Here is a 13,266-nt window from a genome sequence, read left to right on the forward strand (position 1 = left end):
ACAACTTCATAAATATATTCTGTTCTCCTATTTTCTATTTTTTGGATTGTTTTTCTTGTATTTCTCTGCCCCTGAATTAAGTTATTTTTTCAATAAAATTAGTAGACAAGAAATTAGTGGGTTTGTTTGTCTGCACTCTGCAGGTTTATGTATGAGGTGACAGTACAATTGCTCAGTTACTGGCTAGAACAGTACTTGCAGGAAGGATATGAATGGATTATTCTTCCATTACATGTACTGCATAGCATCCTCACAACAGTGGTAGTACTATTTTAATAATCTTACGATACAATAACACAGGGATGGTTATGTATCCATCTGAAGTCTGTTTTTTTGGAGTGACAATATGAAGCAAATTCTAATTAGAATTAGAATAGAGAACGGGTCATTAGGCTTTTATTGCCAATGTGGAGCAAACCTCTTGCCAACAGCTTGTTTGTTGAATTGTTTGGGACTGAAAGGATATATCCAATCAGGCAGTCACTCCTTGCAGGAATTCTTAAGAAATTACATTACTCAATGGTTTGCCCTGTCAACAACTTAGCACTTGTAGCAACTATGGTTCTGCAGGTTTTTTGTGAGGGCAAGGATACATATTGTGAAATAAAGGCGCAAAGAATTCTTTAGACCTATAGAAAAAATTTCTTAAAATTCATATCTACCATTTATTTGATGTAGTGTAGAATTTACATTAGCAGTAATGTTGATCAATATATATATATATGAAAGTATTGTTTACAAGATTTTCTATAAATATGTAAAAAAACTTAACTAGGTTTTTAGGAGAAAAACGTGCATAGGCATCTAATGTATTGTTTACCTACATCTTTAATATAACAATACTTTTTTTGTTTACTACATCTTATATAATATAAAACTTTTGATTATTAGTTTTTTCTAACATGTGCCTGTGGCACGTGCATCTCCACTAGTTTTTCTAAACTTCATATACTTAGTAACATAAGTAGTATTTCAATTTTAAAGTTCATATAAAAATAGATAAATTATAAGATATTTAGTACCAAATATCTTATAATTTAGTGATTGGGGTGGCGATTTTGGTATTAGTGATTCAGTGACAAGGGGTTAAAGGAAAAGAAAGTACTAATGGCTGACCTGATGTCGGGCTGCCTCCTGGCATGATGGGCCGTCCAAGGGCCTTTCCGCTCCCCTCATTGGGCCGTCCGATCCACTTTACTCTGTTGTTGGTTCGATTCGATTGTGTGGGATACTGGATAGTGGGCGCTGCCTTCGACAAACTCTACGCAGCAGCAGCCGGCGCCGCCGCCGCCGCCGCTGCCGCCTCCTCAACGGATCCCCTACCGGACTTCTCGCCACAGCCACAGCAGGGCCTTCTTCTCCGTCCGAGCTCAGCCGCGCTCTTTTCCCCTCCTTCTCCGATTCGTGCTCGTCCAGCTCTGGTGGATAGTGGTAGACGGCCGGCGACGAGGTGGGTCCTCCTCCTCCTCCTCTCTCGGATTGAGGCATGGTGGTGGCTGGGTTAGGGTTGGGGTTTCGGGTTCGGGGTTTTCGGGGGAGAGCTCCATGGCCGGCGGGCTTAGAGGAGCGTCTTGAGGCTGCTGTAGGCACGGCGGCGGTGGCGTGGCGAGGAGGCGTGAGCTCCACCGGTCGGCCGGCGGACGACAACCGGCGGGAAGGGCCGATGGCGGGGCGAACGGCTTCCTCAGTTAGCGAATGGAGGGGCGGAGGGCGGCATGTGGGTGGCGCGGCCGGCGGCCGGGGGCGGTGGTGGCAGGGGTAGTCCGGGTTCAATGAACCTGGAATGTGCATGCCGTCGCCCCAGATCTTGCATGTGCTGGGTTTATTAAAGTACTTGCAGGGTTTATTAAAGTCCAATTTCTTTTTATTCATTTTGTTGTGGGTTCTTGTCCTGCGTGGTGCACTTCTAATTCTTTCCAACCCATCAGTTGGCATACAGGACCTCTTGCTGCCAATCAACGTGCGGTTACAGCTTGTTTTCCAGAAATTTTGGGGTTTTGAGCTGAAGCCCCGCGCCGCAAACCAATCCCGCCCCTGCCATGGCGAGCACTGCTTACAGTATCAGGGGCCCTCTCAAACTCGCTGCAAGGCACGGCTCCGATGTGTATTATTCGTGCAACGGTTTCAAGTCTTCGGTATCTTACCCCGTTGCTCAGGGGTGGAGCAGGAATTGGTCTTCGGTTGCGACGCGGCATGTCACATCACATTGTCAATTGAGTGTTCGGGCTTCAGCAAGGTGGCGATCCACCCTGAAAGCTTCAGCAACCGATGCAGGCATCGTTACTGGTAAAGTACTTTCGGACTTCCAATTTGCTATCTTAGACTAAACATACTAATGTTGGTGTAAAAGAAAATTCAAGAGTGAACTAGTTTCATTTCAGTCCATTGTCTTCTTTCAGATGAGAAGATAACTGTATTAGTAATTGGTGGTGGAGGCAGGGAGCATGCCCTTTGCTATGCCTTGAACCGTTCCCCGTCTTGCAATGCAGTTCTATGCGCCCCTGGTAATGTGGGTATTGCTCAGTCCGGGGATGCAACCTGTATCTCAGACTTGGACATCTCCAGTAGCGATGATGTTATCTCGTTCTGTCGCAAAAGGGGAGTGGGAATGGTTGTAGTGGGTCCTGAAGCCCCTCTTGTCGCTGGTCTTGCCAATGACCTTGTTAAAGTTGGGATACCAACCTTTGGCCCTTCTTCAGAGGCTGCAGCGCTAGAAGGATCCAAGGACTTCATGAAGAAGTTGTGTGATAAGTACAATATCCCAACAGCCAAGGTACTTCCTGTTACATTTGTGTTGACTGTTAACTCTATAGGCTAGTCTTGGTATGAATACAGGATTTTGTTTAGAAGATGCCATATAGGTGATGATATATAGGTATAGACAATAGGCATTATCATAGAGATATTTCCTTTGATGAGACAAGGTTGCGATCCCTGTCCATATATTACTAGATTCATATCTATTGTCACAGACACTATAAGTAGTCAAATGTGATTATCCATGGGTATATTTGGCTTCCTGTCCAAACTACATTAAAGAACTATTTGTAATTTTAATAGTTTCTAATTTGTGTTGCTCTAGAAAAGAGAGAATGTAAAGTCAGTATACCAAAAAAAAGGGGAAAAACACAGCCCATTCATTTGTAGGTGTTGAGAATTCCATATGTTAGTTCATACCGACCATGCTAATACTAGCACATATCTTCTCCCTTGTAGTATCGGACATTTACGGATGCTGTGGAAGCTAAAAATTATGTCAAACATGAAGGAGCTCCTATTGTTGTTAAAGCTGATGGACTGGCTGCTGGAAAGGGTGTGGTTGTCGCAATGACTTTGGATGAGGCATTCGAAGCCATAGACTCTATGTTGGTTGAAGGTTCATTTGGTTCTGCTGGTTCACGGGTTATTATTGAAGAGTTTCTGGAGGGTGAAGAAGCCTCTTTCTTTGCATTGGTAGATGGTGAAAATGCGTTGCCTCTTGAATCGGCACAGGATCACAAGAGAGTTGGTGATGGTGATGTTGGTCCAAATACTGGTGGTATGGGTGCATATTCCCCTGCACCAATAGTTACTGATGAGCTCAAGCACATTATCATGGAAAGCATAATTATCCCTACCGTTAAAGGTATGGCAGCAGAAGGGTGCAAGTTTGTTGGTGTACTATATGCTGGGCTTATGATTGAGAAGAAATCTGGGCTTCCTAAGCTTATTGAGTACAATGTAAGATTTGGTGACCCAGAATGCCAGGTTAGTAATCCCTATCCAACATCTTGTATTCATTTCTGTATATTAACAATGCAAGAAGTTCCACAATATTAATTGTCCAACAAGATCAAAACAAAAGGTTTGTACAATGTAAGCAAAGGGGAGTGTCAGAGTGCATCCAGCAAGGATCTAGCACAGTAAAAAAAGTACAGAACTAAACATTTGCAGCCGCAAAGCAAGGAAGTTAAAAGTGTTCTGGATGAACGATGCATAGTTCATATACATTTCTAAATCTGATCATTGCAATTTGGGTCTTACTTTATATACATCACAATATGATCAAGGTATTTTTGTTGGACAAGAGAACGCAATGGATTTGCGTATCTTCCAACAGAGTCTGTCCTTGCACTGCACTTTTGCCCTGAAATTGGCTCTCTAGGTCTGCCTCTAATAGCTCACTCTATTTTCTTCCAGTACAAAAGCTGAGTAGATTCCGTTCCTATAGTGCCATGGGAATGGTGCATTTCTGTGTTACATGATACGATAGCATAGTGGAGTTAGCCTTGGTGATCAGTTATATGATGTATAGTGAAAACAACGCAGAGCCCAGTGAAATTGCAATGCATGCCTCTTTTTTTAGATCAGTAACTGTCTATTTATGATTAATCTGTGAATCATTATAAGTTTCCTTGTTATTTATTTGATCAATGTCAACCACCATAAAGTTCCTCTCATCCGTGTAATTTTGGAAGCTTACATTTTTTTTACCCCTGTGGAATCTACAATCTTTTAATCTACCTGCTGCTGCTGCAAAAAAAAAAAATCTTTTATTAGCGTCATGGGCATACTTTAGATAGCCTGAACCCAAGCTGTGAGACTATGTTGATGCCCGGCAGCCACACCAGGGGCAGGGATGGATGAAATATTAGGAACTATGATATGTATCAGTAAATATGCGGGATCACAAGGATTACTATCATATCAAAATTGAACCTTAAAAACTGTAAGTACAAAAGGTATAATTGTTTTTTTATCCGGTGTTGTTATCCGAAGTACATATGAATCTGAATTGCAAGCCATCATCAGTTCAAATTACTGTTGCTGTAGCCAAAAATCTTGATGCACTAGTACATTGTGATATAGTATGTTTGCTAATCTTTATGGAAAATTTCCTTTGCTGCATCTTCATTATGCTTGTCTCGTATGTGTCAAAATTATGCTGTACAAATTTCAGATTTAATATTTAGTATATAGTATTTATTTGACCTGTGCTGTGAAATATCAGTCATCATATGCTGAACGTTATCCCTACTATAATATATTCTTTCTGTCGTTGTAGGTTCTGATGATGCGATTGGAATCTGATTTAGCACAAGTTCTGTTATCCGCTTGCCGGGGAGATTTAGGCAATGTTTCAGTAACCTGGTCACCTGAAATGGCAATGGTGGTTGTGATGGCAAGCCAGGGATACCCTGGCTCTTATAAGAAGGGGACTGTAATAAAAAACCTTGACAAGGCTGAGCAGGTCTCTCCAGCAGTCAAGATATTCCATGCTGGGACAGCTCTAGATGGAGATGGGAATCTTGTCGCCGTCGGAGGCCGAGTTCTTGGTGTCACAGCCAAGGGCAACGACATCGAAGAAGCAAGGGCAAGAGCATATGATGCGGTAGACGCTGTTGATTGGCCAGAAGGGTTTGTTAGGCGCGACATTGGTTGGAGGGCGCTGATGCACAAGGAAGCGGTTAACTACTCATGAGATTTTCCTTGATAACCACAACTACAGTGTGCTTGTACTGTTATGAGTAATAAAAAGGCAAACGGTGTAACTGTTACTGCTTTTGGTTGTGGGAAGACAAGGATTTGCTGTTGAAACAGCAGCATGTTCAAATTGTAACAATTGCTGATGGCAGCAGGATTCAGTTGATGTTTGAACTGATCTTGTGATCAGAGTCTAGACAAACACTTGAGCGAAAACAGCACTATCTGAATTCTGACCAATTTTGTCATACACAGTTTTTGTACAAGTGGATCTCCCCAATAATTGTCACATCTCTAAACATGTTTATTCTGAGTTATTGTCCTTTAAATTGCCTATGATGCTTCCGTTTTCCATACTTTGTACAAAACAGAGTGCTAACAGCAGTCTTATAACTACAGAAGAGATGAAAAGGCCAACACAAACAGTTGATTTCTGGTGCGATGAGTTTCTCGTTGACCGTGCTATCAGAGGTAATCAGAATATTCTCTCCTTCACTTAATCGTTTTCATAGCTACATGAGCTGTTGCCATGTCAGGTCACAGTTCATCTTGACACTCTTTTACCAGGTTCTTGGCAATCAATCATGCTGTCAATCCTGTTTGGTGAAATGACTTGGTATAAAGTGTACATCAAGGCCTTCCAGTAAAGTAAGCACCTTTACCTCGTGTCTTTTGCCCCCCTGATAAACCTTGCAGCTTCCATCAATCCTTTACCTCTCATGATTAAAGCTATATAAGCGCGATGGTCGAAATGGTCTTCTGGTGTGAACTCTGAAACTGCATGCTGACACTGCAAGTCCTGAAACCATGCTGCATGTCAATATATACGCGCATATCATCTATTCATGAATCTCTGATTTTTTTTCCAATTGTAAATCTCTCAGTGATTCAGCCTATCTCCTTTGCTTCCATGAAAGTTGTGCAATTCAGTTGTGTAGCTAGTGCTTTAAGCGTTGGGAACTGAGATGTTTTCGCAGACTGTCAAGTACCACTCTTTTCTCGCATTTCTCTTTCATGCTTTCCCTGAAACCAAAGCCCCCGGTCAAGAATCTTCCAACAGGCGATCAGCACACCCCTTGCTGACAAAAAATGGCCCAAATAATACAAAAAGCTATGAACAAGTACCGGGAGTACTCAATGGGCATAAACAAGGATTAGTGTAAAAGTGATGCATGAGTAGAGTGGTAGAGGACAATGGATGGTGGCTAAAGATTACCAGGAGATTACAAAGTGCCCAAGCTATGATGATGATGGAAGCTAGGAGGATGCTATTGCATATTGGAGAGCACAAACCCCTAGTAGCTGCTAAGTAGGTGATAGCATATGATCAAACCCTATACACCTTTGATAGACGAACCAAAAACAAAGAAGACAAAAAAAATAAAGTTACAAAAAAAATGAAATAAAGTTACATGTTATTGATTGATCCCCAGCTCTTGTCACCATCTCCAATGTCGGCCGACCAAACTGTAGAACGCTAGCTCCAATCTGCACTAGTTGCTGTAACTTTACTCCTGCATGAATCATGATCATGCGGCGGTTCATCAGGCCAGAAGGTCCGGGACGAACAGCTTGTAGCAGCTGGGCGCCGCCGGCGGCGTCGGGTCCTTCCCGTCGGGGCTGCTCTCCTCCCTGCCCGGGGGTGGCGGCACCGCCGACGTCGAGGACGCCGACGGCGACGTCTGCGCCGACGACGACGACGAGGACGACGCGGCGTGGCGTGGGAACTCGGCGAGCATCTGGACGACCTCCCGCATGGTGGGGCGCTCGACGCTGTTCTCCTGCACGCAGAGCATGGAGACGAAGAAGAGGTGCGCGACCTCGTCGGCGGGCGCGTCGTCACCGCCGAGGCGGCGGTCGGTGATCCCCGGCACGGCCTCCCGGCGGCCGCCCGTGGCCCGCCTGGCCCACTGCACGATGTCGACACCCTCGCCGAAGTCCCCCACGGGGCGGCGGCCCGTGATGAGCTCCAGCAGGACCACGCCGTAGCTGTACACGTCGCTCTTCTCGTCTACTCTCAGAGTGTACGCATACTCTGCATTATTAATGAGAGAAAAAAAAAAGAATTAGCTATTCAAGCTAAAGCAACAGTAACATAATGGGTTATGAAAAGGAGCAATGCAAATCCAAGTGTATCTAGGTATAAGCTGTTTTTAAACACGACTAGGTCACTCGCATGTTTGATTTGAATAATAGATCTAGTGAACAAACTGGCTATCAGCACTAAGCACTGGTCCTAAACATGCATGGTGGACAAGAGACGTAGCTCCCACACCTAGAGCACGGCAACGAATCCCAAGGGGAATGCGTCGCACGGCCCCGTCAAATCCATCGGAATCTCTCCCAAACCATTCCACAAACGCTTCGCCAAATCCAAGGAAAATCCCCCCGTCCGGACCAAGAGATTGTTCTCCCTCAGCTCCCCCAATCTTTGTCCATTTCGCCCATACCCGGCCAAGATCCTGGCCCTAAACCCAAATCTTGAGCACGTCCGCATGCATGAAAAACGGACGATAAAGTATTTGGAGGGAGCGACTTATTTTAGAAAAAAAAGTTATTTGGAGCGAAGGTGATCTTCACTTCACTGTTACCGAAAGAGTAACAAAAAATAAAGTTGGTGGTAGAGTGGTAGCTGTTGCTGCAACAGTAGAAATAAAAAAGGCAACGGCGTGACGCCGTTCCACGCATGGCCCGGCCGGCCGTCTCGCTTTGGCGACGACGTAACAGGAGCAAGCTCGCTTTGGCGAAGCCCTAGGCCGACGGCCGGCCGGCCGGAGCAGCGGATGACCGGGTGCTTTTGGGGTTGGGTTGCAAGGCGTACGTACCACCCATGCCGCATGCCGGTCAAAGATACGGCAGCCGGAGCCGATCGAGCCCGGCCGGGGGACCAAGGCCGGCCAGGTCCTCCACATTGCGCCTCCGATTTTACTTTTACTCCTATCTATGCTACTGTAGTATACTACTCCAGACAGTGTGCCTTGGGTTTGGATTTTGGCGAGAGAGATTTGAACTCGATGAAATCGGGTTTTCAGGCTATAGCCATTGATGGCGTTTGGATCCTATAGGCAGGCGAGTCCGATCGATGCTGCTGCTGCTCCCAGCGGCGCATCTCCGGCCTGGCCTGATCTGGCCATGCATGGCCGGCGGCTTGACGTGCCAGGTCGCCCGCTGCCACGCCGGCCGCCTCAGGGGGCACAAGCATACGCGCACGTCCGACCACTGCCGCGCCACACGGGACCCTGCTCGTTCAATGCGCGGCTTCCAAGGCAGGCTAGCTGCCGTGCCGTGTCGTGGGGGGCGCACCCCCGCCGCGCCCCCTCGCGTGCAATGCCACTGCCACTGTGCGTGCTCTGTGCCGCGCCGGGGGCGATGGCAAATGCAATGGCAGCGCCGCCGAGGCCCACACTTGACCCGGCTCGACCCCGGGCCCAGGACGCGTCGCCCGGTCACCGTCGGGGGCCCCGCGCCGGGAATTATTGGGCGCTCGAGTGCGCCGGCCCCGCTGTCCGTGGATGAGCCGAGCGAGCCTGACCAGAGGACCTCTTTTCGGCCGCTTTCGCCGCCGGGGCCCCCGTCCCGCGCTGACGTGGCGCGGCCTGCTGGCTGCTACTGCTGTGTACGTGCTGGCTGATGTGCGTGTACTACGTACTGTACGTATTGGCCCCTGCAGAGGCTGCTGTGTACGGTAGTGTACTAAAGTGGCAGGCATGGTGCTCCCAGATCTTGCCGTTTTCTATATAACAATAATACCCCAATCATTCACATTTCGTTTGTTTTTCTTCGACCCAAAACACGGGTAGTTTTCGACATTTCGACCCAAAACACGGGGGCACTGTGTGCGTACGAGCTCCTGCCCCGGCCGGTCACTGTCACTGTCTACGTGACGTCGAGCCCCATTGACCCGCCGCGCCGAGAGTGAGAGACCAGAACCAGATCGACGACTCCCCCACGATACGCCTCGGACACTCGCTGACACACCGCCATTGACTTCTTCCCTCTCGGCCCCACGCCCAAGGGACCGACGACAGCCCTGCCACGGGGCGTACACGCCACCGTGCGACGCGACAACCACACCATCGATCCATCGATCGGGTCCCTAATTAACGTACCCGTCCGATCGACACCACCTCATGTAACGTACTAACAAGCTGCGGGGCGTACCTGGCGCGATGTAGCCGTAGGAGCCGGCGACGGCGGACATGCACTCGGAGGTGGCGTTGCCGGCGCCGGCGGCGCCTCCTCCACGCAAGAACTTGGCGAGGCCGAAGTCGGCGACGCGTGCCTCGTCGCCGCCGTCCCCATCCCCGCCGCCGAGGAGGATGTTGTTGGACTTGACGTCGCGGTGCACGATCATGGGGGTGCAGTCGTGGTGGAGGTAGCAGAGCCCGCGCGCCGCCTCCAGCGCGATCCGGTACCGCCGCCCCCACGCCAGGAACGCGCCGCGCTTCCCGTGGTGGAGCACCTCGCCCAGGCTGCCGCCGCCCATGTACTCGTACACCAGCACGTTCGCGTCCCGGCTCTCGCAGAAGGCCAGCAGCCGCACGATGTTTCGGTGCCGGATGCTGCCCAGCGTCCGCACCTCCGCTCGGAACCCCCGGTCGTCGTTCTCGCCGTTCCCAGCGCCGGCGCCGCCGTTCCGCTGCAGGCGCTTCACGGCGATCGCGCCGCCGGACCGGGTGCGCCCCGCGTACACGACCCCGGCCCCGCCGCGGCCCACCACGTTGCCCTCCTTCATGCACTCGATCACCTCCGCCACCCCGAAGTCCACCTTGTGGAACGCCGTGAACCTCCACGCGCCGCCGTCGCCGCCGCCGGTGCGGAAGGAACGCGCGCGCAGCACGGCCGCCGCGGCGAACACCACCGAGCACGCCAGCAGGCCCAGCGCAAGCACCAGCTTCAGCTCCCCCGCGCCGCCGCGCCGGGCTCCTCCCCCCGCCGAGGCAGGCGCCTCAACGCCGCCACACGGCCGCCCAAGCACCAGCCCGCACAGCCCCGGGTTGCCCGCGAACGCCGTCGCGTTCAGGTACCCCAGCTGCCCCGTGTCGGGGAGCCGCCCGGACAAGTCGTTGTACGAGAAGTCCGCCGCCGTGAGGCTGCTCATCGCGCCGACCGCCGCCGGGATCGCGCCCTCGAGCGCGTTCCGGGACAGGTTCAGGTAGTTCAGCACCCGGACGCCGGCGATCGCCTCCGGGATCGGCCCGGACAGGTTGTTCCGGCTGAGGTCCAGGTACGTGAGCTCGCCGCACCGCCCGACGGCCGCCGGGACCGGTCCCGACAGCTCGTTGCTGCTGAGGTCGAGCTTCACGAGCCTCCGGAGCTCCCCGACCTCCGGCGGCACGGCGCCGGAGAGACGGTTGTTGCTCGCCAGCAGCGTCTGCAGCGCGGTGAGGTTCGCCAGCGTCGCCGGCAGCGGTCCGGACAGCAAGTTGTTGCACAGGTTCAGCTGCGCCAGCTGCGACGAGCCGCCCGGGCTCGGGTTCGAGGGGACCTCGCCGGAGAGGAGGTTGTTCTGGAGCTCAAGCAAGTTGAGTCGCGGCAGGTAGAGGAGGCCGGCGGGGATGCTGCCGTTGAGGTAGTTCTGGCCGAGCCGGACACGGGTCAGGCTCGCGCACGAGCCGAGCGCGCCGGGGATGGGCCCGAACAGGAAATTGTTCATGAGGATGGCCGTGTGGAGCTCGCCGGATTTGCAGAGCGTCTCCGGGATCACGCCGGTGAGCCGGTTGGACGACAGGTCGACGAGGCGGAGCGCGGCGGTGGAGCCGAGCCCCGCCGGGACGCGGCCAGTGAGGTTGTTCATGAACAGCTGCACCGTCTCCAGCCGCGGCAGCGCGGCGACGAACTCCGGCACGGGGCCGTGGAGCCGGTTGAGGAAGAGGTTGAGCAGCCGGATCGAGGTCAGCGACGCCAGCGAGCGGGGGACCTCGCCGGTGAGCGCGTTGTTGGAGAGGTCCAGCGCGGTGAGGGAGGTGAGGTTGCCGAGCTCCGGCGGGATGGGGCCCGACAGCTGGTTGGTGTGGAGGAAGAGCGTCTCGAGGGAGGAGAGCGCGCCGAGCTCCCCGGGGATACGCCCCGTGAGGCCGCAGTTGGAGATGTCCAGCACGGTGAGGTTGCGCAGCCGGCCGAGCTCCGGCGGGACGCCGCCGTCGAACGCGTTGTAGTAGCCGAGGTAGAGCTCCCGAAGCGTCGTGAGGTTGCCGAGCTCCGGCGGGATGCGGCCGTTCAGGTTGTTGCCGTTCAGCGACAGGTACTCCACCGCCAGCATCCCGCCGTACGCCGCCGGTATCTCGCCGGTGAAGTAGTTCCCGCCGAGGTCCAGGTACCGGAGCCGCGGCAGCGCCGCGACGCCGAGCGGGAGCGGGGCCGAGAAGTTGTTGTCGTAGGCGTCGAACACCTCGAGCGCGGGGAGCGACGCGAAGTCCCAGCCGTCGAGCCCGCCGCCGAACTGGTTGCCGGAGACGTTCACGTGCCGGAGCGCCGGGAGCGACGACGCCGCCACCAAGCCCACGATGCCGTTCCCGGCGAGCGAGAGGCTCTCGAGCGCGTCGAGCCCCGCCACCCGCACCGAGACCGGCGCGCCGCTCGACGCGTTCAAGTTCATGTTGGCGAGGTCGACCGCGACGACGCGCCCGCCGGCGCAGCGCACGCCTGTCCACGCGCACACGGCGCCGGCATTGCCCGCCTCCCACGATGGCAGCGCACCCGGGCGGCAGCTGAGCGCGGCCTTGAGGGCGAGCAGCGCCGCCGCGTCGCCGCGCAGGTCGCCGCCGCCGCCATTGTCGCCACCGGCGACAGCATCTGCGGAGAGGAGCGCGAAATGCAGGAGTAGGAGAAGGAGCAGAGGCGACGAAGGTCTCATCTGGGTGCCGGGTCGGAATTCTTGTGAGAATTGCTGTGGTGGGAGAGTTTCTGGCTAGAGCGCGGCCGCCATGTTCGTCGGCATTGGAAGTGGTTTAGTAAGGTCGTGTAGGGAGAGAGGAGGCAATGTCAGGGTGGTGCAGAAAGGCATGCGAGAATCCTGAGAAGCTTCACAAGAAGATGGAGGGGAGGCTTGAGGGTGAAGCTGGGAGGAGGTGGAAGAAGAAGATGATGATGAGGTCAGGGCCGTGGGTAGGGAGATCGAATATGTTCTCGGCTGCCTGTGGCAAGGAGGGCTTTGTCTTTTGAGGTATATATGACGGCGTGTGGGAGAAGGGTGTCTTCTCCGGCGCAGGAATCCAGTACTCTGCTCTCTACCAAGTGCATTGCTCCGCTCTGTGCTCTGTTCTCTGGTTCAGTGCTTGTGTTGTGTGTTCCTCTCTCTCTCTAGCTTTGGTTCTCTCTCTCTCATCTCATCTCATCTCATCTCATCTCATCTCTCTCCTTTTGCTTTTCTTTGGGAGGAGAGGGAAGCGAACTGTTGAAGGCTTTTTGTGGGCGAGGAAGCAGCCATGGAAAAGAGAGATGGGCGGCATATTACGCACTGTGCTAGGGAGTTTCTAGCTTTGAATTCTCCAAGGACGATGCCAAATAGTTTGTGCCATTGGGTAGTAAGAGGCAGGTGTTTGGGAGGAAAGGCTTTGTTTTCAATTATGGCAAGGGCGCCCCCGACAGGAAAAGAGGAATGCACTCCGGTCTCCATCAAGGTCTTGAGATGATTAAAGAGCAAACAAAACAAATGGATCTGGTGTGTGTGCACACTTGTTGGGTTGTCGTGTTGCTCTTTCGATCAAATGACGGCCAGGTATTCCCCTCGGTCTCAAAATGATGTGGTCTCTAAGATCACTCTTTGACTAATAATTTCCTTATAATATATCGCTCATTTGA

General features: G+C 52.3%; 2 protein-coding genes across 2 annotated transcripts; one reads left to right on the plus strand and one right to left on the minus strand.

Annotated features, from left to right (window-relative positions):
- The first annotated feature begins 1,212 nt into the window (after positions 1-1,212).
- Positions 1,213-5,776, plus strand: LOC117866714 (phosphoribosylamine--glycine ligase). The gene is made up of 5 exons (XM_034750983.2): positions 1,213-1,450; positions 1,929-2,286; positions 2,400-2,773; positions 3,217-3,747; positions 5,045-5,776. Exons 2-5 carry the CDS (start codon positions 2,040-2,042, stop codon positions 5,459-5,461), a joined length of 1,569 nt encoding a protein of 522 aa, XP_034606874.1. The 5' UTR covers positions 1,213-1,450; positions 1,929-2,039; the 3' UTR covers positions 5,462-5,776.
- Positions 5,777-6,577: 801 nt separating this feature from the next.
- Positions 6,578-13,031, minus strand: LOC117866713 (uncharacterized). Its single transcript, XM_034750982.2, has 2 exons — positions 9,625-13,031; positions 6,578-7,498 (listed from the first exon to the last, which is right to left on the minus strand). The coding sequence occupies exons 1-2, from the start codon at positions 12,317-12,319 to the stop codon at positions 7,008-7,010; spliced, it is 3,186 nt and encodes a 1,061-aa protein (XP_034606873.1). The 5' UTR covers positions 12,320-13,031; the 3' UTR covers positions 6,578-7,007.
- Positions 13,032-13,266: the final 235 nt, after the last annotated feature.

The sequence above is a fragment of the Setaria viridis genome, chromosome 8 (genome assembly GCF_005286985.2).
Source record: "Setaria viridis chromosome 8, Setaria_viridis_v4.0, whole genome shotgun sequence".
Classification (NCBI taxonomy): Eukaryota; Viridiplantae; Streptophyta; class Magnoliopsida; order Poales; family Poaceae; genus Setaria; species Setaria viridis.